This window comes from Podarcis bocagei (genome assembly GCF_964188305.1).
Source record: "Podarcis bocagei genome assembly, chromosome: 7".
Classification (NCBI taxonomy): domain Eukaryota; kingdom Metazoa; phylum Chordata; class Lepidosauria; order Squamata; family Lacertidae; genus Podarcis; species Podarcis bocagei.
In genome coordinates, this window is record NC_138132.1 from 4308937 (window position 1) to 4334956 (window position 26020).

The following is a 26020-nucleotide window of genomic DNA, read 5'->3' on the forward strand; positions in this document are numbered from 1 at the left end:
ATAAGCAGGCTGGACTGAACCCTTCAGTTCAGTTCAGTTCTGGCCTGTGAATAAACAAGAGCTGTTTGAAGAATCGCTGTGTCGTCTGATATGTTCACCCACAGCTTAACAGAACCGACCCTGTGGCAGGGTCCACATTTGGAAGCGCTCCGTCTTTGAGTGTGGCAGCACCTGCTGTTTCATACCCAGCGAAAACACACCACACGCCCTTACCGATGCGCTTGGCGTCTGCAAAGTCCTCTTCCGGCTCTCTATAGGGTTTTAGTTCGTCCCCCTCGTAGCCAATATTGATCCACTTGTCCTTCATGATTTGCTGCGGAGAAGAAGAGCGTTCGTGAAATGGAGGGGTGAGAAGGGGAGGCCTAGACACACACACACCCTCTGTCCATGCCTGGAAACTCCTTCCTCTCTCTCACCCCAGTGGCTCCCTAACTTTTTTGGGGGTTCCACGTACTCACTCCCAGTGGGCTCTACCCTAACCTATATATAAAAAAAGAATTTTTTCGGAATAGCCCTTTGAATGGCACACCAAGGAAGGCAACAGCCCCATAAAATCCAGAACAGCCACAATTACTTGCGCACTTATTCAAAGCCCAATTAAAACTATTCAGTTGAAGTAGTTCATTCAGTTGGACCAGTGCTAGCAGGTTTACGAAATCGTTTGCACCTCAAAATTGTTTGCACCCAACATGCATCTTAGCATTCTGCTAGGTCACCCCGTGTATCGCTTGCGCTTTGGGAGCCGCGGTTCAAATTCCTGCAAGCTCAGCCGCGAGGGAGAGGCACTCTGCACCTGCTCAAGGGCACCCTTGGTTGTCACAAAATAGCACCAGGCACAAACTACCTTTAAAAAAATAAAAATGAACAACAACAGGGCCGCAGCTCAGAGCATCTGCTTTGCAAGCAGAAAGGGCGTTGGGTTCAAATCCAGGTAAGGCTGGAAGAGGCTCTCTGCTTAAAAACTGCCGGTCAGTGAAGACAGTATTGCACTAGATGGATCAACACCCTGACGCGGGGTAAGGCAGCTTCCTTTAAAAAACAACACCACCTGGATCCAGGAAAGCAGAGGCTCTGAGATCATCTTTATCCAGAAGGGACCCCCTCAGCGAAGAAGACCCTCCCCCCCCCACTCTTAGGGCACCCCCCCATCTCACAGCATCTCCCCCCCCCCCAGAAGCCTGCGAACTACGCTGGGGGAAAAGGCAGGCAGGCAGGCAGGGAGCTGAGGCTGCTCTCTGCCTCCCTGACACACGGTATAATTATCCCTGAGTCGATTAGGCTAATTACAGCCATCCGTGGGGGGAGGGGGGGGAGGGAGAGGCGGGTGGGCAGGGCCAGATCCCACGGAGACATTAGCTAATTAAAGGCCTTCTCCCGCAGCAGCAACAGCTTCCTGTAAGGAGAAACGAGTTGGAGGGCAGAAGATGGAGCTGGAGAACGGGTCGGGGGGGGGGTGGAATCGTGGCTCGGAGGAGGCGGGGGCACCAGCTGCGCTCCCTCGTTCTCCCCCAGGGAACGAGCAAGGTCTCAAGCAATGGCTTAGAGAACAGGGAAGAAAAGGCAAGCAGCGGTTCCAGGGTCAATGCTTCCGAATGCCAGCTGCGGGAAAAATGGTAGGCGAGAGTTGCTCTTGCACCCGGATCCTGATTACGGGTTTCTCATAATGGGCATCCGGTTGGCCAATGCGGGAATAGGATGCTGGACTAAGAGAAGGCCCCCTTTGGGCTGTCTTTTCTTATGTTTTTATGGCCCAGAGGCAATCTATCAATTTTTTATTTTATATAATTTTTATCCAATTTTCTGTTTTGCCATTTAAAACACTCATTTTCACCTCCTTAACGACTTCCTTTCTTTCCATCGTTCATTTTACACATCCTGAATCCCTGCGTGTTTTGCAGAAACTATCCCATTCGGTATTCCATTATTACATCCATCGCAACTGTTGAATCTATCTCAATGCTGACAGCGTTTTCAGCTGTACGCGGTTATTCCCCATGTATTCAATAAACATTTGGCTCCAACATTTACTGGGAGCCAATGCAGATCTCTCAGAACGGGTGTTATGTGGTCCCGGCGGCCACTCCCAGTCACCAGTCTAGCTGCCGCATTCTGGATTAATTGCAGTTTCCAGGTCACCTTCAAAGGGAGCCCCATGTAGAGCGCATTGCAGTAGTCCAAGCGGGAGATAACCAGAGCATGCACCACTCTGGCGAGACAGTCTGTGGGCAGGTAGGGTCTCATCCTGTGTACCATGTGGAGCTGGTAGACAGCCGCCCTGGACACAGAATTAACCTGTGACTGCATGCACAGCTGTGAGTCCAAAATGACTCCCAGGCTGCGCACCTGGTCCTTCAGGGGCACAGGTACCCCATTCTGGACCAGGGAGTCCTCCACACCCACCCACCTCCTGTCCCCCCAAAACAGTACTTGTCAGGATTCAACCTCAATCTTCAGTGCAGGAATCTCTCCCTCTCTCTCTTCCACACAGTAAAGCCCTGGTCCCTGCGACGTGGCTCAGCTGCCGCCCCCCCGGCCATCTTCACCAGACCCACTCACCAAGCCCCTCCCCCCCCGCCCAGCCATCTTAGGTGCCCCTACCTCCAGGGTGCAGCGCTTGGAGGGGTTCAGGACCAAGAAGCGCCGCAGGATGTTCTCGCAGTCCGTCGACATGTAGAAGGGCACGCGGTATTTGCCACGAAGGACTCGTTCCCGCAGCTCCTGGATTGAGCAGGTGGAAGCGTCAGTCATATCCAAACCGGGTTCCCCCGTCCTGCCTCAAATTCACCCTCCTTTCCCCCCACTTTTGGGTCAGCTTCGCCCTATACCAGCAGACAAGCGGGAGGTTTGGGGTGGGGAAGGGCACCCGCAAGGAGTTAATGGTGCTTCCAGTCTTTGTGGGCGCCACCGCCACTGGTTTCCGCCCCATAAGCCACAGCCTGGGGTCGTCGGTGGTTAAGGAATGCTGCAGTAGAATTGCTGACAGGAGCAAGGCCTGTAACACCTTGGCGCTCAGGGATCTGCCCTGTGGAACTCCCTGCCTATTGAAATCAGGCAGGTGCCTTCACTATCCTGGATTCCTGGTCTGGGAAAAAGGTGGGATTTGAATAAATATAGTAATGATGATATAATTCGGCGCCTGCTAAAAAAAACCATTTTTGTTTAGACAATTCCGCTCGGATGTTTAGAACACTGATGCGAGTTTTTGAAAGTTTTAAATTACCGTTAATCTTTCTTGGTGATAGCTGCTCTGAGGGTTGTTATAATCAAGCAGTGTGCAAATTTTATGAAACAAAAATAAAATAAAGAGTTGCTGGGCAGAGGAATTGGCATTATCTGGGCAGGACGTGCACAATATCTGTGGCTTTCACATTTTGTCACAGAGTCATTCCTTTCTCTGGTTCCTCATCTTTTTGTTTCGGGTCTTTTTTTTACCAGTTTATTTCATAAAAGTTACGTACTGCGTGATCGTTAAAAAAGAAATGGACTTCGAAAGGGTTCACACAATGGATAAAACAATGAAATGACCAGTGACAATGTGATAATAAATGTATTCTTATTTATAATAATCTATTATAGGAAAATGTTGTTGTTGTTACTATTATTATTATGTCCGGGTAGACATAAATAAATAAATAAATAAATAAGCAAGCTTTTAGCAGGAAGAAGTACAGTGAAGGCAACCTGCCTGATGTCAACAGTCTGCCCCTGTAAAAAATTCATTTGGGAAGCATTTCCATAACATAAAACACAAAAGGCAAGGATGTACAATTCAGGGGAGAAGTGTAGTTTGGGGAGGTGGGCTAAGCTTTTGGGGAGAGGAACCCCTTTTGCTATTTCAACAAAGCTGTCTGCAAGTAGAGGCATGGAATAATTATTTGTTTCAACTTATTCAGTCGGACTTTGTCGCAGTAACGTCACAGGAAACAATGCGGAAGGTCAAGTCCACCATGATAAGGAACAGATGGAGCCCTTATCTTCAGTGGATAAAAACTACTGGAACAAAAGACATTCGGTGGAAACTAAAGACGCTATGCACGGGTGGCGCTGTGGGTTAAAGCACAGAGCCTAGGGCTTGCCGATCAGAAGGTCGGCGGTTCAAATCCCCGCGATGGGGTGAGCTCCCGTTGCTCGGTCCCTGCTCCTGCCAACCTAGCAGTTCGAAAGCACTTCAAAGTGCTAGTAGATAAATAGGTACCACTCCGGCGGGAAGGTAAACGGTGTTTCCGTGCGCTGCTCTGGTTCACCAGAAGCGGCTCAGTCATGCTGGCCACATGATCCGGAAGCTGTACACCGGCTCCCTCGGCCAGTAAAGCGAGATGAGCGCCATAACCCCAGAGTCGGCCATGACTGGACCTAATGGTCAGGGGTCCCTTTACCTTTACCTTTAAAGATGCTATGCCCGTGGCTGAGGATAATTGTTTGAACCCTTCTAATGAATATGGGAGGGAAAGGAAAAAATTGTACAGGATACAGTGGTGCCTCGCAAGACGAAAAGAATCCGTTCCGCGAGACTCTTCGTCTTGCGGTTTTTTCGTCTTGCGAAGCAAGCCCATTAGCGGCTTAGCGCTATTAGCGGCTTAGCGGGCTTAACGGATCAGCTGATAAGCGGCTTAGCGGATCAGCTGATAAGAGGCTTAGCGATCAGCTGTTAAGCGGCTTAGCGGCTTAGGATCAGCTGATAAGTGGCTTAGCGGCTTGGGGAAAAGGGGGGGGAGGGGGAAAAACCCGCAGGAACTCGCAAGACATTTTCGAAATTCGTCTTGCGAAGCACCTCCAAAACGGAAAACCCTTTCGTCTAGCGCAGGGGTCTGCAACCTTTAAGACAAAAAGAGCCACTTGGACCCGTTTCCGAAGGAAAAAAAACCTGGGACCCGCAAAACCATTGCGACATTTAAAACAAATATATCTCCGGAGCCATGATCTGACAGCGGGCGGGAAGGTGACGTCGGGACGGTGCATGACTAATGCACGCACCGCCCCCATGCGACGTCACAGCCAGTACAGCGCCTGCTACAGTGGGGAGTGTTGGGGCGCACAATGCACGTCCTCCCCTCGCTAGTATCCGCCCCGGAGCCGCAGCAAAGGTGTAAAAGAGCCACATGCGGCTCCGGAGCCGCAGGTTGCAGACCCCTGGTCTAGCGGGTTTTCCGTCTTGCGAGGCATTCGTCTTGCGGGGCACCACTGTATTTAAAAATTGGAAGGAGATAATATAATGTATGTAAAAATCCCAACTCGAATAAAACGATTCTTAACCTGAAAAAAAACACCTGTCTGCAAAAAGAGAAAAGTTCAAGGGTCCCAAACAGACCCCCTCCTTGCCTCCACCCTATCTCTGCTTCTGGCTTGGGAGACCCCGCAGTCCGCCGGGCCTGGCTCCAGCCCCATAACCCCCCACTTCCCCCTTCAAGGCTTCCTGGCGACCCCTGCTCTGCCCCACCTTGAGGTTCTGGCCGTCGAAAGGCAGGGAGCCCCATAACCCCCCACTTCCCCCTTCAAGGCTTCCTGGCGACCCCTGCTCTGCCCCACCTTGAGGTTCTGGCCGTCGAAAGGCAGGGAGCCGCTGACCAGCGTATAGAGGATGACCCCCAGGCTCCAGATGTCCACCTCGGGGCCGTCGTACTTCTTGCCCTGGAAGAGTTCCGGGGCGGCGTAGGGGGGGCTCCCGCAAAAGGTGTCCAGCTTGGAGCCCAACGTGAACTCGTTGCTGAAGCCAAAGTCGGCGATCTTTATGTTGGCGTCAGCGTCCAGCAAAAGGTTCTCGGCCTGTTTTGGGTAGCAAAGGGGAGAGTCACAGAACGGACGATGAAGTCACAGAACGACAGAGCTGGAAAGTTGGAAGGGACCCCCAAAGGTCAACTAGCCCAACCCCCGGTGAGGCGAGGGGCACAGAAATATTCTAGGAATCTGAATCAGCTTTGGGGTACCTGGATTTGGGTTCTTAAGAGGTGGCACGAAGCAGAGAAAATGCTGAAGGCCACCCCAGCCCTGCTCATCCAACAGCGTAATATGTATGCCCATTTTACAGATGGAGAAATGGAGGCATAGAGCGATTTGCCCCAGACCATGCTGTGAAGTCCAGGGCAGAGGCTTGCAGCCCAGCTGTTCTACTGAGTGACATCGTAGTTACTGGGAGGGGGTGAAGGGGAGGGAGATGAAATGGAGGGGAGCAGCCCAGAACCCTCTCACCTTCAGGTCCCTGTGGACAATATTCTTCTGGTGACAGTAGTGCACGGCCGAGACAATCTAGGAGCAATAATAATAATAATAATAATAATAATAATAATAATAATGGAATACAGTGGTGCCTCGCAAGACGAAAATAATCCATTTCGCGAGTCTCTTCGTCTAGCGGTTTTTTCGTCTTGCGAAGCAACCCTATTAGCGGCTTAGCAGATTAGCGCTATTAGCGGATTAGCGGCTATTAAAGGCTTAGCGGCTAAAAGGCTATTAGCGGCTTAGCGGCTTAGAAAAAAGGGGGGGGACTTGCACAAGACTTGCAAGACGTTTTCGTCTTGCGAAGCAAGCCCATAGGGAAATTCGTCTTGCGAAGCGCATCGAAAAACAGAAATCCCTTTTGTCTAGTGGGTTTTTCGTCTTGTGAGGCATTCGTCTTGCGGGGCACCACTGTAATTTATTTCTACCCCGGCCATCTGGCTGGGTTTCCCCAGCCACTCTGGGCGGCTTCCAACAAGGATTAAAAATACATCAAAATGTCACACATTAAAAACTTCCCTAAACAAGGCTGCCTTCAGATGTCTTCTAAATGTCAGGTAGTTGTTTATCTCTTTCACATCTGGTGGCAGGGTGTTCCACAGGGCGGGCGCCACCACCGAGAAGGCCCTCTGCCTGGTTCCCTGTAGCTTTGCTTCTCGCAGTGAGGGAACCGCCAGAAGGCCCTTGGAGCTGGACCTCAGTGTCTGGGCTGAACGATGGGCGTGGAGACGTTCCTTCAGGTATACTGGGCCTTTGAGGCCGTTTAGGGTTTTCAAGCCGAGCCCCAACACTTTGAATTGTGCTCGGAAACGTACTGGGAGCCAATGTAGGTCTTTCAAGACCAGTGTTATATGGTCTCGGCGGCCACTCCCAGTCCCCAGTCTAGCTGCCGCATTCTGGATTAGTTGTAGTTTCCGGGTCATCTTCAAAGGTAGCCCCACGTAGAGCGCATTGCAGTAGTCCAAGTGGGAGATAATGTGGTGGGTGAAAATGTCCTGGGGTGTGGGAAAGATCCCTGAAAGGCTCTCCCACTTCCTACGGAGATGACACTCCGTCTCCCCCCCCCCGCCTAGAGTCGTGAGTGCCCCCCCTTTAAAGCAAAACAAGCCAGGCTGCCAGGATCAATCCTTACCCCGCCCCCTCGCCTGGAAAGAGAAAGGAAATCAATCCTTGGCCACGTGAGAAAGCCATGGGGGATGGAACTGGACCAGGGAGTGTCTGATATCCTCTCTGCCCCAGAACATCAGCCAAAAAGAAATTGTTATGTAGGGGAATTGAATTTAATTCTAAATTATATTCCAGAATATGTGGTAGATTACAAGGGGTCAAAAAAATGGCTTTACCGTGCTATATTAGAAGCAAAAAAACTTGTTTTGATTAATTGGAAGATGAAAAACTTGTTTTGATGAATTGAGCACATGGATTGATAATATGGACAGACTAGCTGCATACGAAAGATTGGATAAATATGAAGAAATCTGGAAGGAATATTTAAGTGATAAGGCGGATAGTGGTGGGAAGTGGCGGGAGGAGAGTGTGGTGGGAAAACTTTGTTAAAAAGGTGTAGTCACAAATACCCTGAGAGGCAATTCAAAACAAAAAATTATGGAAAAGTGGGATAGATATAAAACATATGTTCAAAAATACAGTAAAGGTTTAGTGTGTTGGTATGTATATGATTTTTTTTTGGGGGGGGAATTTCTTTGTTCTTTCCTTCTTTTTTGTTGCTGTTTCATTTTCTTTTTAGGTATATAAAATTTGTATATAATTTTTGTATACATGTTGGAAATTATATTCTAGTAAGTCCTGGAATGTAATATGACAATGTTTACCGATGTAATAGAAGAATGTTAATGAATAAATAAAATGCAAAAAACACACAAAAGGTGTAGTCATAGGTATATCTGTGTATTCAAATCTGAATTGTCAAATTATTAGTGTCATTATGGTTTCTGTTGTTTGCGGCGGTTGTTTGTATTGAAAAAGTGATTAAATATTTTTTTTTAAAAAAACAAAAACATCAGCCAAGCCATGTTCCCGCCAATCACCCCTCACCCCTTTCCTGGTACCCAAAGAGAAACCGGCTCCCCGGCTGGGGTTTCCTCACCTGTCTGAACTTGGCCCGAGCTTCCTTCTCCTTCATGCGCCCGTGGGAAACCAGGTAGTCAAAGACTTCTCCTACAGGCGGAGAGAAAAGGACGTTAGGCTGACATCAGAAGAGTCTGCAGGATCAGGCCAGTGGAATCCTGGCTAGTCGCCATGAGAAGCCCTCTCCTTTTCCATGAATTTGTCTATTCCTCTTTTAAAGCCACACAAGTAGGTGCCCATTATTGCCTCTTGTGGCAGGGAGTTCCAAAGGTTAACTATGTGCTGCATGAAAAAAAAATCATTTTATCTGTCCTGCATCTTCCAACATTCAGCTTAATTAAATGTGGGCAGAGATGGCGAAAATGACCGCAGCAATTAGGGGCTGCTCCAATCAAAAATTCAATACAGAATGGGAATGCATAGGGGAATACGTGAAGAAATATGGTGTTAAAGCAGAACTCTTAATAGGCATTTGTTAAGCGTGAAAGATCAAAATAAGTAATTATAATTTAACAGTTTTCAAGTTACTCAATCTTACCAAAGCAACTAGAAAAAAATATATTATGATGGGAAGAGCAGTGGGGAGGAGAGGAGGGTTAGGTTGACTTTGGGAAATAAAATAATATATGGGACAGCAAAGGAAAGAATAGATTCTTATAGAATAGTAATATAAAGTAATAAGAATAGAAGTTTAAAAGCGGAAGTAAATGTACTTTTAGTATTTTCATTATTGTAATATTATTATTTCTTATTGGTAGAAGGCAATGTTAATTTAGACTTCTTTGTTTTGCTGTCTGTATAATAAAAAAATAGGAAAAAGTAAATAAATTAATGTGGGTATAATGAGAAAAGGAGAAAACCTTTCCCCTCCTCACTTTTCCCCAGGCAATGCTTATTTTCATAAACTTCCATCATTTTGCCTCTTTGTTGTTGTTGTTTAGTCGTTTAGTCGTGTCCGCCTCTTCGTCACCCCCTGGACCAGACTCCTGTCTTCCACTGCCTCCCGCACTTTGGTCAAACTTATGCTGGTAGCTTCGAGAACACTGTCCAGCCATCTCGTCCTCTGTCATCCCCTTCTCCTTGTGCCCTCCATCTTTCCCAACATCAGGGTCTTTTCCAGGGAGTCTTCTCTTCTCATGAGGAGGCCGAAGTCTTGGAGCCTCAGCTTCAGGATCTGTCCTTCCAGTGAGCACTCAGGGCTGATTTCCTTCAGAATGGAGAGGTTGGATCTTCTTGCAGTCCATGGGACTCTCAAGAGTCTCCTCCAGCACCAGAATTCAAAAGCATCTATTCTTCGGCAATCAGCCTTCTTTATGGTCCAGCTCTCACTTCCATACATCACTACTGGGAAAACCAGAGCTTGAACTATACGGACCTTTGTTGGCAAGGAGATGTCTCTGCTTTTTAAGATGGAGGTGCCAATAATAATTCCTGTCCACCCCTCGGCCCAGGTCGTTTTATTCACAAAAGAACCTGGTGCCTGGCGTGCTCTGGTCCATGGGGTCACGAAGAGGCAGACACAACTAAACGACTAAACAACAACAACCCAGAGTCTTGTGTGTATTCTATTAATCAGAGTCCAATCCTTCCTTGTTTAGGGAACACTACATGCTCCAAACTCACCTGCGCTGGCATACTCCATCACTAGGTATAGTGTCTTCTCCGTCTCTATCACCTCAAAGAGTTTCACTGCAACAGCGAGAGAGAGAGATTTCAGCCCCCGGATTCCATGGAGCAAGATCTGCCTGGATTTCTTGAACTCGACCCTCTCCCTCCCTCCCGGTCCTGCCCTCGCGCTCCTTAAGAGAAAGGCAGCTGTCAATGTGAACGGAGGCAGACCTCTTTCCGGGCTCCGGGCTCTCTTACCAATGTTGGGGTGATTCAGACCCTTCATGATCCTCACTTCTCGGAAGAGCTGCAAAGAAACAGGAGGAGGAAGGTGGGTTAAGCCAAGTCATCCTCCCCTAGGGCCGGTCGCAGCATGTTTTCACACACAAACACACATTTTGGACGTGCTCCCATTGCAGGAACGTATTTGGGGAAACGATTTTTTTTGGAATGGAAGTGGGGTTCCTCCCCAAGTAAACTCTGTTCCCAAAATTGCTTTGGAGGCAGTTTTTTCCTCCACACGGATACTTTGCTCTTAGGTATTCCAAAGGCGTGGATGCATAGCTGTCAACCTTCCCTTTTTTTGCAGGAAATCCCCTTATTCCAGCACCATTTCCCGCTGCTATCCCGGATTGTTAGATATCCCGTAGACTGTCACCGGGACAGGTGAGTCTGCCGATCCCTTATTTTCAAATCTGAAAGTTGACAGCTATGTGCAGGTGGCGCTGTGGGTTAAACCACAGAGCCTAGGACTTGCCGATCAGAAGGTTGGCAGTTCGAATCCCCGTGATGGGGTGAGCTCCCGTTGCTCGGTCCCTGCTCCTGCCCACCTAGCAGTTCGAAAGCGGATCAAAGTGCAAGTAGATAAATAGGTACCGCTCTGGCGGGAAGGTAAACGGCATTTCCGTGTGCTGCTCTGGTTCGCCAGAAGCGGCTTAGTCATACTTGGCACATGACCCGGAAGCTGTACGCCGGCTCCCTTGGCCAGTAAAGCGAGATGAGCGCCACAATCCCAGAGTTGGCCACAAATGGACCTAACGGTCAGGGGTCCCTTTACCTTTACCTTTATTCCAAAGGCGGCTGGCAGGAGAGGTTAATTTCTAAAAAGGAGAGGTGCCAAGGCAAGAGGCCTTTAACATGGAAGCCTCTCCCCATAATCCTGGCAAACCCCTGACAATTTGGCAGTGGCAACAGCAGCCAAAAACATTCTGCGCATGCTCAGAGGCCCTCTTGCCTTTGGTATCGTATTAAGTGTTTGAGCCACTCTAGAGCAGCAGAAAACAAGCTTTCTCTCAGTGAGCTTCAAGGTGGCCAAGTTGGGGAAATCTGAACCCTGATCTCTCCCAGATTGTGTACTCTAACCACTGCCCCACACTGCCTCTTCGGCACAGCTCAGTCCTGTGATTCTATTAATTAAATGTCAGGATTAGGAATGCGATCTGTTTATGAAACCCATCAATGGGGGCAGTCAGTGGGAGGCACTCATTTCATGGGGGGTTTTCCCCTTAAAAGGAGCTGTAAGATGGATGGCAGATGAATTTCGGGGGGGGGGGGGGAGAAGGAAAGAGGCTTTCAAGGGAGTACAAGGCCTCCCCCCCCCCCCCCGGCCAAAAGGATGCTGAGAGTGTCAGTCTGGCTGCAACTGGGAAGACTGGATTGAACAGGGAGCTGCAACTGGGAAGACTCCCATTGAACAGGGAGCTTCCCTCACCCCCTTGCCAGGGGAAATGACTAATTTGAAAGGGGGGGTGAGAAAAAGCCTTCAATATCCATCTCTCTCTCCCCCCCCATCTTCCCCAAGCTCATTTGGCCTGGAAAATCCAGCCGCTAATTAGCAGCTCCACCCCCCACAACCTCCCCCACAGCGAGATGCTGGCAGGAGCTGGCGTTACCACAGCGACCAACTTGGACTCCAGGCGCTAATTAGGGAAGGGGGGGCAGAAAGGGGGGGTGAAGAGCGATGGGTGTCTTTGGCAATGAGCACACCAGAGGAGGGAAAGGTGGGGTGGGGGGTCAGTGGTTTGTGGGAGACAGAGGTCCCCGTGAACCCAGTGCTTTTTTCGGGGGTGGGGCGCAGGGGTACGCATACCCCTAAACATTTTGTGAATCTTCATACTTTTGTCCATTTACTGTAATTATTTTTCCCAATTTGAACTATAAAATGGTGATTGTCTCGAGTCAAAATGAGAGTACCCCTAAACATATTTATTTATTGGGGGGAAGCATTTGTGTGAACCAGACAAGGAATATTAAATAATAATAATAATAATAATAATAATAATAATAATAATAATAATAATAATAATAATTTATTATTTATACCCCACCCATCTGGCTGGGCTTCCCCAGCCACTATGGGCGGCTTCCAAGAATATATTAAAATACTGTAATACATCAAACATTAAAAGCTTCCCTAAACAGGGCTGCCTTCAGATGTCTGGTAGTTGTTGTTCTCTTTGACATCTGGTGGGAGGGTGTTCCACAGGGCGGGCACCACCACCGAGAAGGCCCTCTGCCTGGTTCCCTGTAGCTTTGCTTCTCGCAGTGAGGGAACTGCCAGAAGGCCCTCGGAGCTGGACCTCAGTGTCCAGGCAGAACGATGGGGGTGGAGACGCTCCTTCAGGTATAAAGGACCGAGGCCGTTTAGGGCTTTAAAGGTCAGCACCAACACCGGTCTTGAAAGACCTACCTTGGCTCCCAGTACATTTCCGAGCACAATTCAAAGTGTTGGTGCTGACCTTTCAAGCCCTCAACAGCCTCGGTCCAGTAGACCTGAAGGAGGGTCTCCACCCCCATTGTTCTTTCCAGACGCTGAGTTCCAGCGCAGAGGGCCTTCTGGCGGTTCCCTCATTGCGAGAAGCAAAGCTACAGGGAACCAGGCAGAGGGCCTTCTCGGTGGTGGCGCCCGCCGTGGAACACCCTCCCACCAGATGTCAAAGAGAACAACAACTACCAGACTTTTAGAAGACATCTGAAGGCAGCCCTGTTTAGGGAAGCTTTTAATGTGTGACATTTTGATGTCTTTTTAATCTTTGTTGGAAGCCGCCCGGAGAGGCCGGGGAAACCCAGCCAGATGGGCGGGGTACAAATAATAAATTATTATTATTATTATTATTATTATTATTATTATTATTATTATTATTATTATTATTATTGGATCCTGCTTGCAGATTTCCTACTAGGGCATCTGGCTGGCCCCTGAGGGAACACGATGCTGGAGTAGATGGCCCTCTGGCCTGATCCAGCAGCTTCTGAGGAGACCCAGCCAGATGGGCAGGGTAAAAATAATAATTATTATTGTTGTTGTTATTTACACCTCTAGAGTCCGCCCCCCCCCAGCTGCCTTCTGCCTCTTAGTGCCCTCCTGGGGAATCCCCTCTGGGTAATGGTGTTCCCCAGCAGCCGACCCCTGCAGTCCCTAATACCCCCCCCTCCCAGGGCCAAAACACCCTTTGGGGCATTCGTGCACTGCAAAGGGGTTGGACTAGATGACTCTAGGGGTCCCTTCCAAATCTAGAGTTCTTACGATTCTGATCAAAGAGGTGGTGGGTTCGAAACAACAACAGACATACAGACCTTCTGGAGGCTTGTTGGATTCAGCTGCGTCTTGTCGATTATTTTTATAGCCACCTGGAAGAAATGAAATGCCAGAAAATCAGACTGGTGAAAAAGTGGGGGCGGCTGGGGGTGGAGAGAGAGAGAAAGGCTATGCAATTTTGGGAATTATAGGGACAGAACGAGCTGAATTGTATAGAAATTGACTTATGAATACTTCTTGCCCCAAAGTGAAAAGAAGCCGAAGTCCCAGCAAAGGAAGAACGGATTAAAAAACAACAACTTATGGAATATGCAGAAATGGTGAAACTTACCAGGAAGAATAAGAAATCAAAATAGCAAACTTTTTTTTATAAAAGAATGGAAAGGGTTTTATTGGATATTTACAGATAAATTGCAAACAGATAAAAACCCTGGCAGGATTATTGTAATAACCTGCAGTTTCATAAGAGTGTATATTTAAAGCAGATAATTAAATGAGCAAATCAAATGGATCTGGATACGCAGAAGGTATTAAAAAAATACATTTAACGAACCGCAGAAAGAGGAGGAAGGAAGTCAAACTCTGAAATGTTCAGTTGATGGTAAAACTAATGATATGTATAAACTTGAAACGTATAAAAAAAGAAGGCCATGCAATAGTTGGTTCCTGCCAGCAATAATTTGCTAAATCCTCCTTTCCAAATCCAGCCCCCCCTGTGATTTCTTTTCTGCCTTTCCTCATTCTCCCTCCCCACCCCCATCTAGACTGCCCCCAGCACCAGAAGTAGCCAGTGGCTAAGGGTGGAGCCCTATACGCCTGCCCCCTCGCCACCTATAAGTCGCAGCTGCATCCCACCTGCTCAGGACAGACGCACCTGAGGCTGGCTCCACCCCTCCCCCATGGCTGCAAAAAACGTCGTCGAGGAGGGTGCCAGGACAGTGTCTGATTGGTCCTGGGGTACAACCCCTCAGATCACCTCTCCCCAAGTGGCTCTGGGGTGCCTGGATAGAAGAGGACCCAGAACGCCATTCGCACATGCACTCAAAATGTTAACTGCTCTAACTCTCCCTGGCAGAAGGGTAAGCTGGGCAGGCTTCACATTCAGGCTGTGAGAACAGGACTGGCTCTTCGGATGCTAAATCTTCGGACATAAATCTGACATCAAGAATCACAAAACAGAGAAACCAGTAGGAGAACACTTCAATCTCCCAGGACATTCTATACAAGATCTCAAAGTAGCTGTTTTACTACAAAGGAATTTCAGAAATAGACTGGAAAGAGAAGCTGCTGAATTGCAACTCATTACCAAACTCAAAACCATGGAGAGACCTGGTCTGAACAGAGACATTGGATTCTTATCTCATTATACATGACTAAGCCATTTCTCACCTTCTCACCCCTTGCCTTTTCCTGTAAGACCTATTGCAGTCGTTAAGAGTCGTCAACAGGCTCATCTCAGCTACCTGCCAATCTCCCATTCCCACCACCCTTCTGAGTAATACCCCTCCCCACCGTCTCACTATATAGAAGGGTCTGGCAACTTCTGTTTCAGTGTATCTGAAGAAGTGTGCATGCACACGAAAGCTCATACCAAGAACTAACTTAGTTGGTCTTTAAGGTGCTACTGGAAGGAATTTTTTTATTTTGACTATGGCAGACCAACACGGCTACCTATCTGTAACTAATCTTCGGATGCTGTAATGGAGCCTCCAGATTCAGGCGCAGTCTACCTAGATTCCCAGGTCCTTTGGGGCATTTGGCTACCACGAGATGCTTTGGCCTGGTCTGCTAAGCTCTTCTTGTGCGGGACAATAAACTGAAGCCGATTTCTGGCCTTAAGTGAAATCTTGAGGCTCTCCTCAGGATTGGCAACCCCAGTTGTGGAACACACACACACACACACACACACACACACACACACGTCAGGTTGGGACCCAGGGACCAGGTGAAGACTGACTTTCAGAAAGGCTGGGACCATATTGGTCTGTGTGAGAAACTGACAGACCCTGAAAGTGCAGTCATACCTTCTCGGTGCTAGCATTCGAGTGATAAAGGAACTAAAAGGAGGTGGACAACAATTAAGGCTTTATTATGTTTTCAGAATGTATTAGAAAAATTATATAGAAAGGTTTATTGTTTAGTGTACATTCAAATGTAAGATAAAATATATGGGAAGGGACTTGACAGGAAGTCAAAGTTGAAGAAAAGATTTTGGAAGATAAAAGGGGGAAAATATTTACTTTCGTTATTATCATTTTCTGTGCGGGTGTGGGTGTGTGGGTGTCTGCACATATGTGTGTTGTTGTGTGCAATGTTTGGGAGGAAATAAGACGGTAAATAACAAATAACAAACTAAATATCAATGTATGTAATTTTTATTTCTTAATTATATTTAGTGGTAGTATGGCTGTATTGTTTTTTGTAACATAAAACCATTCAATAAAAATTATTAAAAAAAGAAAAAAGAAAGTATAGTCATATCTCATGTTACGTCTGCTTCATGTTACGTTCTTTCAGGTTACGTCCTGCGGCGGCCCGGAAGTACCAGAAAGGGTTACTTCTGGGTTTCGCCACTCGCGCATGCACAGAAGCGCAAAATGATGTCACGTGCATGTGCAGAAGCGGCAATGCGCAACCCGCGCCTGCGCAGACATGCAGCTGCAGGTTGCGCTCTTTTCATGTTGCGAACGGGCCTCTGGAACGGATCCCTTTCGCGACCAGAGGTACCACTGCATTTGTTATCTCCGATAACTTGTTCTATGCATTGATTTGTGATAACTGGGACCTTTGTGACAGAAGGCAGGGCGTGAGTTCTGGACAAACAAAGAAGCAACCCAACTTCCCAGATGCCCGCCTAGCCTGGCATCCTGTTCTCGCAGATAGACTGCCCGTGAAGCTGGAGGTTCCATGAGAAGATACAAAGAGCCGCCACCTCCAAAATTTGGCGGCACGAGAGCTGCGACAACGGGTGGACTTTCAGCATCAGTCCGGGAACCGAGATTCAACAGGCACCTTGCTATCTTAGGTGTCTGCTCAAGACATTTTGTACAAGAAGGCTTCCCTTGGAGTGTGACCGGAGTCATTTTATGGAATATTAACTGCCACAATTGCAGAAAGGGTTTTATTGCTCTTAGTTCACCGAGTTAGTAACCTTCCGCAGTTTATCTTGGCTTGTTCCGCACTGCTTCAGTAGGCTATGAGCTGGTTTATAAATCGGCAACTGGAGTCCTGTGCTTTGGGGTCTCCTGAGAGGGGGACACAGGGACCCAGCCTTGCGGCAGCCCACCAAACAAGGTTTCCTGCTGCAATGAGTGTTTTTAGGCTTCTTCCCCCTTCTTTTTCCTCCAGAGACCCCTTCTGCCTCAAGTGCCCTGCAGCTGAATCAGACCCAAAGTGGGTCTTTCTGGTCTAGCTGCCAATTATAATACAATATACAATATACAATATACAATATATAAAATATAAAATATAAAATATAAAATATAAAATATAAAATATAAAATATAAAATATAAAATATAAAATATAAAATATAAAATATAAAATATACAGTGGTGCCTCGCAAGACGAAAAGAATCCGTTCTGTGATTCTCTTCGTCTAGCGGTTTTTTCGTCTTGCGAAGCAAGCCCATTGACGGATTAGTGGATTAGCGCTATTAGCGGCTTTTAGTGGCTTATCTGCTGATTGGATCAGCAGATAAGCGGCTTAGCGGCTTAGAAAAAGGGGGGAAGGAAAAAAAACCAGCAGGAACTCGCAAGACATTGTCGTCTTGGGAAGCAAGCCCATAGGAGATTTGTTTTGCGAAGCATCTCCAAAACGGAAAACTCTTTCGTCTAGCGAGTTTTCCGTCTTGCGAGGCATTCGTCTTGTGGGGCACCACTGTATAATATATAATATATAATATATAATATATAATATATAATATATAATATATAATATATAATATATAATATATAATATATAATATATAATATATAATATATAATATATAATATATAATATATAATAGTTTATTATTTATACTCCGCCCATCTGGCTGGGTTTCCCCAGTCACTCTGGGCGGCTTCCAACAAAACACTAAAATACAATGACCGGTTGTTATTTTTCTCTTTGACATCTGGCGGGAGGGTGTTCCACAGGGCGGGTGCCACCACTGAGAAGGCCCCCTGCCTAGTTCCCTGTAAGTTGGCTTCTCACAGTGAGGGAACTGCCAGAAGGCCCTTGGAGCCGGACCTCAGTGTCCAGGTAGAACGATGGGGGTGGAGACGTTCCTTCAGGTATACTGGGCCGAGGCCAACCAGATGCCCCAATTGTTGTTGTTTAGTTGTGTCCGACTCTTCGTGACCCCCTGGACCAGAGCACGCCAGGCCCTCCTGTCTTCCACTGCCTCCCGCAGTTTGGTCAAACTCATGCTGGTAGCTTCGAGAACACTGTCCAACCATCTCATCCTCTGTCGTCCCCTTCTCCTTGTGCCCTCCATCTTTCCCAGCATCAGGGTCTTTTCCAGGGAGTCTTCTCTTTTCAGGAGGTGGCCAAAGTCTTGGAGCCTCAGCTTCAGGATCTGTCCTTCCAGTGAGCACTCAGGGCCGATTTCCTTCAGAATGGAGAGGTTTGTTCTTCTTGCAGTCCATGGGACTCTCAAGAGTCTCCTCCAGCACCAGAATTCAAAAGCATCAATTCTTCGGTGATCAGCCTTCTTTATGGTCTAACTCTTACTTCCATACATCACTACTGGGAAAACCATAGAGTGAACGATACGGACCTTTGTCGGCAAGGTGATGTCTCTGCTTTTTAAGTGGATGCCACCAATAGGAAGCCCAAAAACAGAGCAGGCACCAAGAGAGCAGTTGCCCCCCCCCCCCAGCAGCTGATACACTGCCTTTGGCCATGGCGGTTCCACAGAGTCACTCAGTAATTTAACTAACCTCCTTTGACGAGAGTCCATTCTGCATCGTACAAAGGAGAGCTCCCCGCTCTCTGCATCTGTTTTGAATCTATTGTTTGTGAACTTTATTAAAATTGAGGGATCAGCTGGTCTTCTGGAAGAGGGAGGAAAAGTTTGTCGACAACTCAAATTACCAGGCGGCTTTAGGAAGCCAAAAGGGACGTGGGTGGCACTATGCTCTAAACCACTGAGCCTAGGGCTTGCCGATCAGAAGGTCGGCAGTTCGAATCCCCACGACGGGGTGAGCTCCCGTTGCTCGGTCCCTGCTCCTGCCAACCTAGCAGTTCGAAAGCACGTCAAAGTGCAAGTAGATAAATAGGTACCGCTCCGGCGGGAAGGTAAACGGCGTTTCCGTGCGCTGCTCTGGTTCGCCAGAAGCGGCTTAGTCCTGCTGGCCACATGACCCAGAAGCTGTACGCCGGCTCCCTCGGCCAGTAAAGTGAGATGAGCGCCGCAACCCCAGAGTCGGCCATGACTGGACCTAATGGTCAGGGGTCCCTTTACCTTTAGGAAGCCAAATGCTCTAGTCTCTCTTGGTGGGGAGGGAGGTGCTTTCAGGGCAGCTGGAACAGGATGTGTCGCCCCACAAGTGCCCCAGATACCAACCCCATATGGGAGATAGCAGTATGCCCTCTACCCTGATGAGAGGACCCCTCCGCTCTGAACCGCATCTGAGCCCAACTTCTTGGAGTACAGGAAGACCAGTGCCAGAAAAATGTATTGACAGTTAACTCTTGTTTTGCTTTGTAATTACAGTGGTACTTTAACCAGAGCCAGGGCCTTTTCAGTGATGGCTCCGGCCTGGTGGAATGCTCTGTCTCATGAGACCAGGACTTGACATCTTTCCGCAGGGCCTGCAAGACAGAGTTGTTCCGCCTGGCCTTTGGCTTGGAATCAACTTGATTCCCTCCCCCTCTTTCTTTTTCCTTTCTCCTCCTGTGATGGAACTCCTATTTGGGGACTTCCCTGGCTTTTTTCTGGCCCACGTAGGACCAGTCTGGATAGTTAGTCTTGGTGAAGACTTGATGTTTTCATCCCCCCCAAAGTTTTTGATTTGAGTTTCAGCTGAAATGAGGCTGCATTTTAATGTTTTTATGTTGTATTTTAATCTTTTTTAAAAGCTGTATTTCAATCAATTGTTTTGGTGTTAGCCATCCTGAGCCCGGTCTTGGCTGGGGAGGGTGGGGTATAAATAGAATTTATTATTATTAATTATTATTATTACTACTACTACTACTACTACTACTTACAGTCACCTTCAGTTACATATCCTTTGGAATACGTCTGCGGCAAACCAAGAAGTGTTTTTCCAGGTTTCACCGCATGCACAGAAGCGCTAAATTGCACTGTGCGCATGCGCAGAACAAGGGCCTCCGGTTGCAGATTCCTCAGGATCTGTCCAGAGCTCTGGAACAGATCCTGTCCACAATTGGAGGTAAAACGGTATGCTGCACTTAAACCTAGAAAATATATGTGTATATGTGTGTGTGTATGTGAAATTCAATTTATTCTGTGCTGGTTAAGTAGTTGATTTTGGAATTTGCTGCTGTGCTCTGTGTTCACCTGCTTGCATTTCGATGTTTCGAATGTTTGCTGTAAGCTGGTGGGAAGAGGTCTGTGAGTGAGCCTAACTCATCCATCCATCCATCCATCCATCCATCCATCCATCCATCCATCCATCCACCCTTCTCGCCCATCCTTGCTCCCCACCCCTTCCGGCCCCCGCTTACCTCCCTTCCTGTCAGGATGTGCCTGGCCAGCTTGACCTTGGCGAAATTCCCCTTCCCGATGGTCTTGAGGAGCCGGTAGTTGCCAATGTGGGGCTGCTCGTCGGCGCAGGAGGCGATGGAGTTGCGGCAGCGAGCGCCCAGAGAGCGGCTGGACCATGACGAACCCTTTTCCGAGCGGCTGCTGGCCAGGGTGGAGGGCTGCGGGGACAGCGGAGGCGTGGCCGGGGCGGGGGGCGGGTCGAGGGTGACCACCGGGCAGCGCTGGTGCTGGGGAGAAAAGGAAGACGGAGACGTTACATACGAAGGAGCAAAGGTATATCATTTCCCAGAATGCTTTTGTTATCTTCCATGTCCATCACCACATGGGATACAATATACAGTGGACACTCGGGTCGCGAACGTGGTCCGTGCGGGATGCACGTTGGCAACCCGCAGCTGCGCACGTGCGGCTTGAGATTCAGTGCTTCTGCGCATGTGCAAAGCGTAACTTAGTGCTTCTGCGCATGTGCAACCGCTGAAACCTGGAAGTAACCTGTTCCAGTACTTCCGGGTTTTGGCGGTCCGTAACCTGAAAAAACACAACCTGAAGCGTCTGTAACTCAAGGTATGACGGTATACGGTAAAGGTAAAGGACCCCTGACAGTTAGGTCCAGTCGCAGACAACTCTGGGTTACGCGCTCATCTTGCTCTATAGGCCGAGGGAGCCAACATTTGTCCGCAGACAGTTTTTCCGGGTCATGTGGCCAGCATGACTAAGCCGCTTCTGGCGAAACCAGAGCAGCGCACAGAAACGCCGTTTACCTTCCTGCCGGAGCGGTACCTATTTATCTACTTGCACTTTGACGTGCTTTCGAACTGCTAGGTTGGCAGGAGCAGGGACTGAGCAACGGGAGCTCACTCTGTCACGGGGATTTGAACTGCCGACCTTCTGATTAGCAAGTCCTAGGCTCTGTGGTTTAGACCAGAGCGCCACCCGCGTCCCTATTGATACAACATATAATGAGTGATATATAACGAGTTGAACAAAAATGTTTAAAATTTGTGGGGGGAAACCAGAAGTCTTTTTTTACTAGGAATTCTAGATGCAGAATGATTATTCGTCTATGCGATGACACTACTGGCCCAGAGATGGAAAGAAGATAAAGTCCCGACCGGAGACGAATGGTTGATGAAGATGATGGACTATGCCAGAATGGCAAAACTGACCGGGAAAATCAGAAACCAGGAAGATAGAAACTTTAAGAAGGAATGGGGGGGGGGATTACAATTTCCTTAAGAGAACACCGTAAACAACTAAAAACTTTGGCAGGATTAGAGTAATGCTTGTAATGTATTAAAAAGCTAAGGTAATAATGGATTATTTTAAGAAAAATAGAGAAAATATATGATGCAGTAGAAAATGTTTGATAATGGAAAGAATGGGGGTGGAGTCTAAGGATTCAGGGAATACTAAATGTTGATGATTATGATCAATGTTTAATTTAAATGTATAATGTAAAATAGAATAAAAAAGATTTTAAAAAACACACAAAGGGGCAGAGGATTCAGAGCAGGGCCAGTCTGGCAGTTGGCCCTCTTCACGCTTCTCGCTGTACATTTTTGGGGATAGGGGAGTCATTCATTACTCATTACACGAGCTTCAACCCCCTATTTCTTGCCAAATCTTCCTCCCCTCTGCCAACCAGTGCCACTGTAGTTGTCCAGGAGTTGGTGGGGTATAGTGTTAGGGTCGCAGGAACATTTTGACAGCTGCTTTGTACTAATTCACCAAACTCAGTATAGTCTGCTCTGACTGGCAGCAGCCCTGCCTGGAGATGTCATGGAGTTTTGAACTCAGGACCATCTGTATCATAGCAGCGGTGCAGCAGATGGTCTACTGACTGCAGTAGCAAAGAGGGACACACAGACCCCGCCAGGAGATCACAGGGGAGAAAGAAACCAAGTCCTGTGCAACTCTCTGCCACTAGAGATTCAGCAGGCGCCTTCTGTGCCAACTTTTAGATGCCTACAGAACACATTTCTGTTCTGCCAGGCCTAGGCAGGCAATTAAGAATACATCTTCCCCACACCGGTTATTTGACACCTGTTTTAAAACTCTTAACTTCTTTACAGATTTTATTAGATGGTTTTTGTGTTTGGCTGCTGCTAACTGCTTTGCTAACTTCCATACATCCCAGTAGTGATGTATGGAAGTGAGAGCTGGACCATAAAGAGGGCTGATCGCCGAAGAATGGATGCTTTTGAATTCTGGTGCTGGAGGAGACTCTGGAGAGTCCCATGGACTGCAAGAAGATCAAGCCTCTCCATTCTTAAGGAAACCAGCCCTGAGTGCTGACTGGAAGGACAGATCCTGAAGCTGAGGCTCCAAGACTTTGGCCACCTCAGGAGAAGAGAAGACTCCCTGGAAAAGACCCTGATGTTGGGAAAGATGGAGGGCACAAGGAGAAGGGGACGACAGAGGGCGAGATGGTCGGACAGTGTTCTCAAAGCTACCAGCATGAGTTTGACCAAATTGCGGGAGGCAGTGGAAGACAGGAGTCCCTGGCATGCTCTGGTCCAGGGGGTCAGGAAGAGTCGGACATGACTAAACGACTAAACAAAACAAACACCTGCTTTAATACTTTCATATTCTTTGGCACAGCGGTGCACCAACAACTTTTATAAATAAATATCACGTTGGTCCTTGCGTGTCACCGTAAAATTACCCCGGTCCAGATGTTGCTGGTCCTCAGGTCTCATCACCTTTGAACCACTGGCTTACAGGTCCGTGGGGCCAGCTGCTCACCGAAAGAGGCAGATGCGGGTCCTGCCAATCTACTAGCAGGTGACGCCCTCGAAACTACCTGTCCAAGGCCTTGGGTCCCATGATGAGAGAAAGATAGATATCCATTGAAGCCCATAGCTGTCAACTTACAGATTTGAAAATAAGGGACCAGCAGCCTCGAAAATAAGGGATCAGCAGCCTTGAAAATAAGGGATTTTCCCAGCACAGGTATGTTCAACTTCTGAGCCCCTCCGAGCCAAAGGCAGAAAGCCCAGCCAGCTTCCAAACGAAGCCTCAAGCGGTGGTTCCCACAGCGCAGCAACCCGGCAAAGGGGATGCAGCAAGGGAAACCACCGTCACCTCTCCGCTGGGAAGCGCTGAGCAAAGGCGAGTCCCCAGGCAACGCGGCCGATTTGATTGGCACAAGGCATGCAAGCTCCACCCCCCAGTCGTTCTTAGACTCCTTATTGGGTGAGCAACGCAGCCAAGCAACACAGTTGGAGCCTCCCTCCTCCCTGGCCAGCAGGGAGGGAGGGAGAGGAGCTGCTTCCTTTGAAACCCGGGAAATTTAAGGGACATCATCAATCCGGGACAGCAGCAGGACACGGCGCTGGGATAAGGGAGTTTCCCGCCAAATAAGGGACGGTTGATAGCTATGTTGAAGCCCCCCCCCAACTCCAATTGATAATAAACTGCAAGGCAAGGTTAAAAGATATTCTTTGTGCCTGCTTGCGATCTGAGCACCGTTGGCGGGGCTGCGATTGCACCCGGCCCGGGTTCACGGAGGCATCCCGGTCTGGCAAGCCCACGTCCCAGAAAACTCCCCTGGGAGGCCGTTCGCCTTAACAAGCTTAGACAGCAAAAGATCTTTAAGTCCGAGGAGATTATGGAGATCAAGAGCCACCGCGATGCGTCCGAGGCCCAATCTTAACCGCCTGGCACAGGCCGGAAGAGGAGGCTGCCGAGTGCCCCATCCCAGCTCCTGCCAAGGGGTGGCCCACCTCAAGAGACCTTCTCCTTGGCAAGCCAGGGGAATCTCAGCACATAACGTCATTTTAGGAATCAAGAAAACCTGGATTTGAATCTGCAAATCATACACACACACACAATAAAAACAGGACCTCCAGTTCGAAACTAGCTTCAAACAGACAACGTATTTTCAAAAATCAAATTCCAATAAACACAACCATGAGGTCATTTTAACTGTGGTTCTGAAATCCTACTCGAATTTAACAGAGCTTCTCCCATGGGTAAAGGTACCCCTAACCGTTAGGTCCAGTCGCGGACAACTCTGGGGTTGCGCGCACATCTCGCTCTATAGGCCGAGGGACCAGGAGTTTGTCCGGCGTACAGCTTTTGGGTCATGTGTCTAGCATGACTAAGCCGCTTCTGGCAAACCAGAGCAGCGCACGGAAACGCCATTTACCTACCCGCCAAAGCGGTACCTATTTATCTACTTGCACTTTGATGTGCTTTTGAACTGCTAGGTTGGCAGGAGCAGGGACAGAGCAACGGGAGGTCACCCCGTCATGGGGATTCGAACCACCAACCTTCTGATCGGCAAGCACTAGGCTCTGTGGTTTAGACCATAGTGCCCCCTGAGCCCCGTTTCTCCCACAGGTAAAGGTAAAGGGACCCCTGACCATTAGGTCCAGTCGTGGCCGACTCTGGGGTTGCGGCGCTCATCTCGCTTTATTGGCCGAGGGAGCCGGCGTACAGCTTCCGGGTCATGTGGCCAGCATGACTAAGCCGTTTCTGGCGAAACCAGAGCAGCGCACGGAAATGCAGTTTACCTTCCCGCTGGAGGGGTACCTATTTATCTACTTGCACTTTGACGTGCTTTCAAACTGCTAGGTTGGCAGGAGCAGGGACCGAGCAACGGGAGCTCACCCTGTCGTGGGGATTCGAACTGCCGACCTTCTGATCGGCAAGTCCTAGGCTCTGTGGTTTAACCCACAGTGCCACCCGCGTCCCCTTTCTCCCACGGGTACTTTGGGTTAAATCTCAGATAGGAAAAATAAGCCTAGGAGCATCAAAAGAGCCTGCTGGATCCGGCCAATGGCCCATCTAGTTCAGGGTCCTGTTCTCACAGTGGCCGATCAGATGCCTCAAAGGGAACCCCACCGGCAGGATCTGAACAGAAGCCCAACACTCCCCTCCTTTGGTTTCCAGCAACAGATATTAATAATAATAAAAACTTTTATTTATACCCCGCCCTCTCCGGCCAGAGCCAGGTTCAGGGCAGCTAACACCAGTAAAATCACAGCAAAAAACATAATGGGGGAGGGGAACCAATTTAAAATACAGGTTAAAATGCAATTTAAAATGCAGCCTCATTTTAATAATAGCCCGTAGATCAAAACCATAAGGGGAGGGAAGCATAAGGGTCAGACTGAGTCCAAACCAAAGGCCAGGCGGAACAGCTCTGTCTTTCAGGTCCTGCGGAAAGATGTCAAGTCCCGCAGGGCCCTGGTCTCTTGTGGCAGAGCGTTCTACCATGTCGGGGCCAGTACTGAAAAGGCCCTGGCCCTAGTTGAGGCCAGCCTAACCACCTTGCGACTTGGGACCTCCAAAATGTTGTCATTTGTAGACCTTGAGGTCCTCCGCGGGGCATACCAGGAGAGGTGGTCCCGTAGGTATTAAGAAGCATTGCTGCCTCTGACCACAGCATAGCCATTGTGGCTAGTAGCCATTGACAGCTCTTTTCTCCATGAATTTGTCTTGTCCCCCCCCCTTTTTTTTTTAATCATTAAAATTTTTTATTATAATCCAACATCTAAAAAACACATATACATTATTAATAAAACAAAGCAAAGGAGAGTAAGAAAATACAAAAATCAATATACAATCTTTTACATTATTTGACTTCCCACCACCACGACGTGACCTCTATCTCAACAATATGTACAGCAGTATCTTTTGCTAATCATCGTATTCTACCTCACGGTTTTTATATTATACCTACTGTGATTTTGATGTTTCCTGATATCGTCTCCATGTATGAAAAGAATTTATTCCAGTCATTAATAAATTTAGTGTTTTTCTGATGCCTGATCTTCTGTGTCATTATTGCTAAATCAATATATTCAATTAACTTGGTTTGCCAGTCCCTAATTGTTGGGATGCTGGGTTTT

At 48.2% G+C, this 26020-nt stretch overlaps 2 protein-coding genes across 6 annotated transcripts in view; one reads left to right on the plus strand and one right to left on the minus strand.

Moving 5' to 3' along the window:
• Positions 1-10746, plus strand: part of PPP1R13L (protein phosphatase 1 regulatory subunit 13 like) — a 228261-nt gene extending 217515 nt beyond the window's left edge. The window contains exon 15 of the transcript XR_014009747.1: positions 10685-10746. The gene's annotated coding sequence lies outside the window, so the exon portion shown is untranslated. The remainder of the gene's footprint in view (positions 1-10684) is intronic.
• The window catches only part of MARK4 (microtubule affinity regulating kinase 4), a 77402-nt gene that overhangs the window by 19532 nt on the left and 31850 nt on the right, over positions 1-26020 (minus strand). For all 5 annotated transcript variants that reach the window (XM_081200279.1, XM_081200280.1, XM_081200278.1 and 2 more), the window contains exons 2-10: positions 20123-20389; positions 13486-13539; positions 10168-10216; positions 9925-9990; positions 8321-8391; positions 6187-6243; positions 5527-5763; positions 2599-2718; positions 214-313 (exon numbers count right to left, since the gene is read on the minus strand). In XM_081200279.1, coding sequence (XP_081056405.1) covers positions 214-313; positions 2599-2718; positions 5527-5763; positions 6187-6243; positions 8321-8391; positions 9925-9990; positions 10168-10216; positions 13486-13539; positions 20123-20389 — 1021 coding nt within the window. The remainder of the gene's footprint in view (positions 1-213; positions 314-2598; positions 2719-5526; positions 5764-6186; positions 6244-8320; positions 8392-9924; positions 9991-10167; positions 10217-13485; positions 13540-20122; positions 20390-26020) is intronic.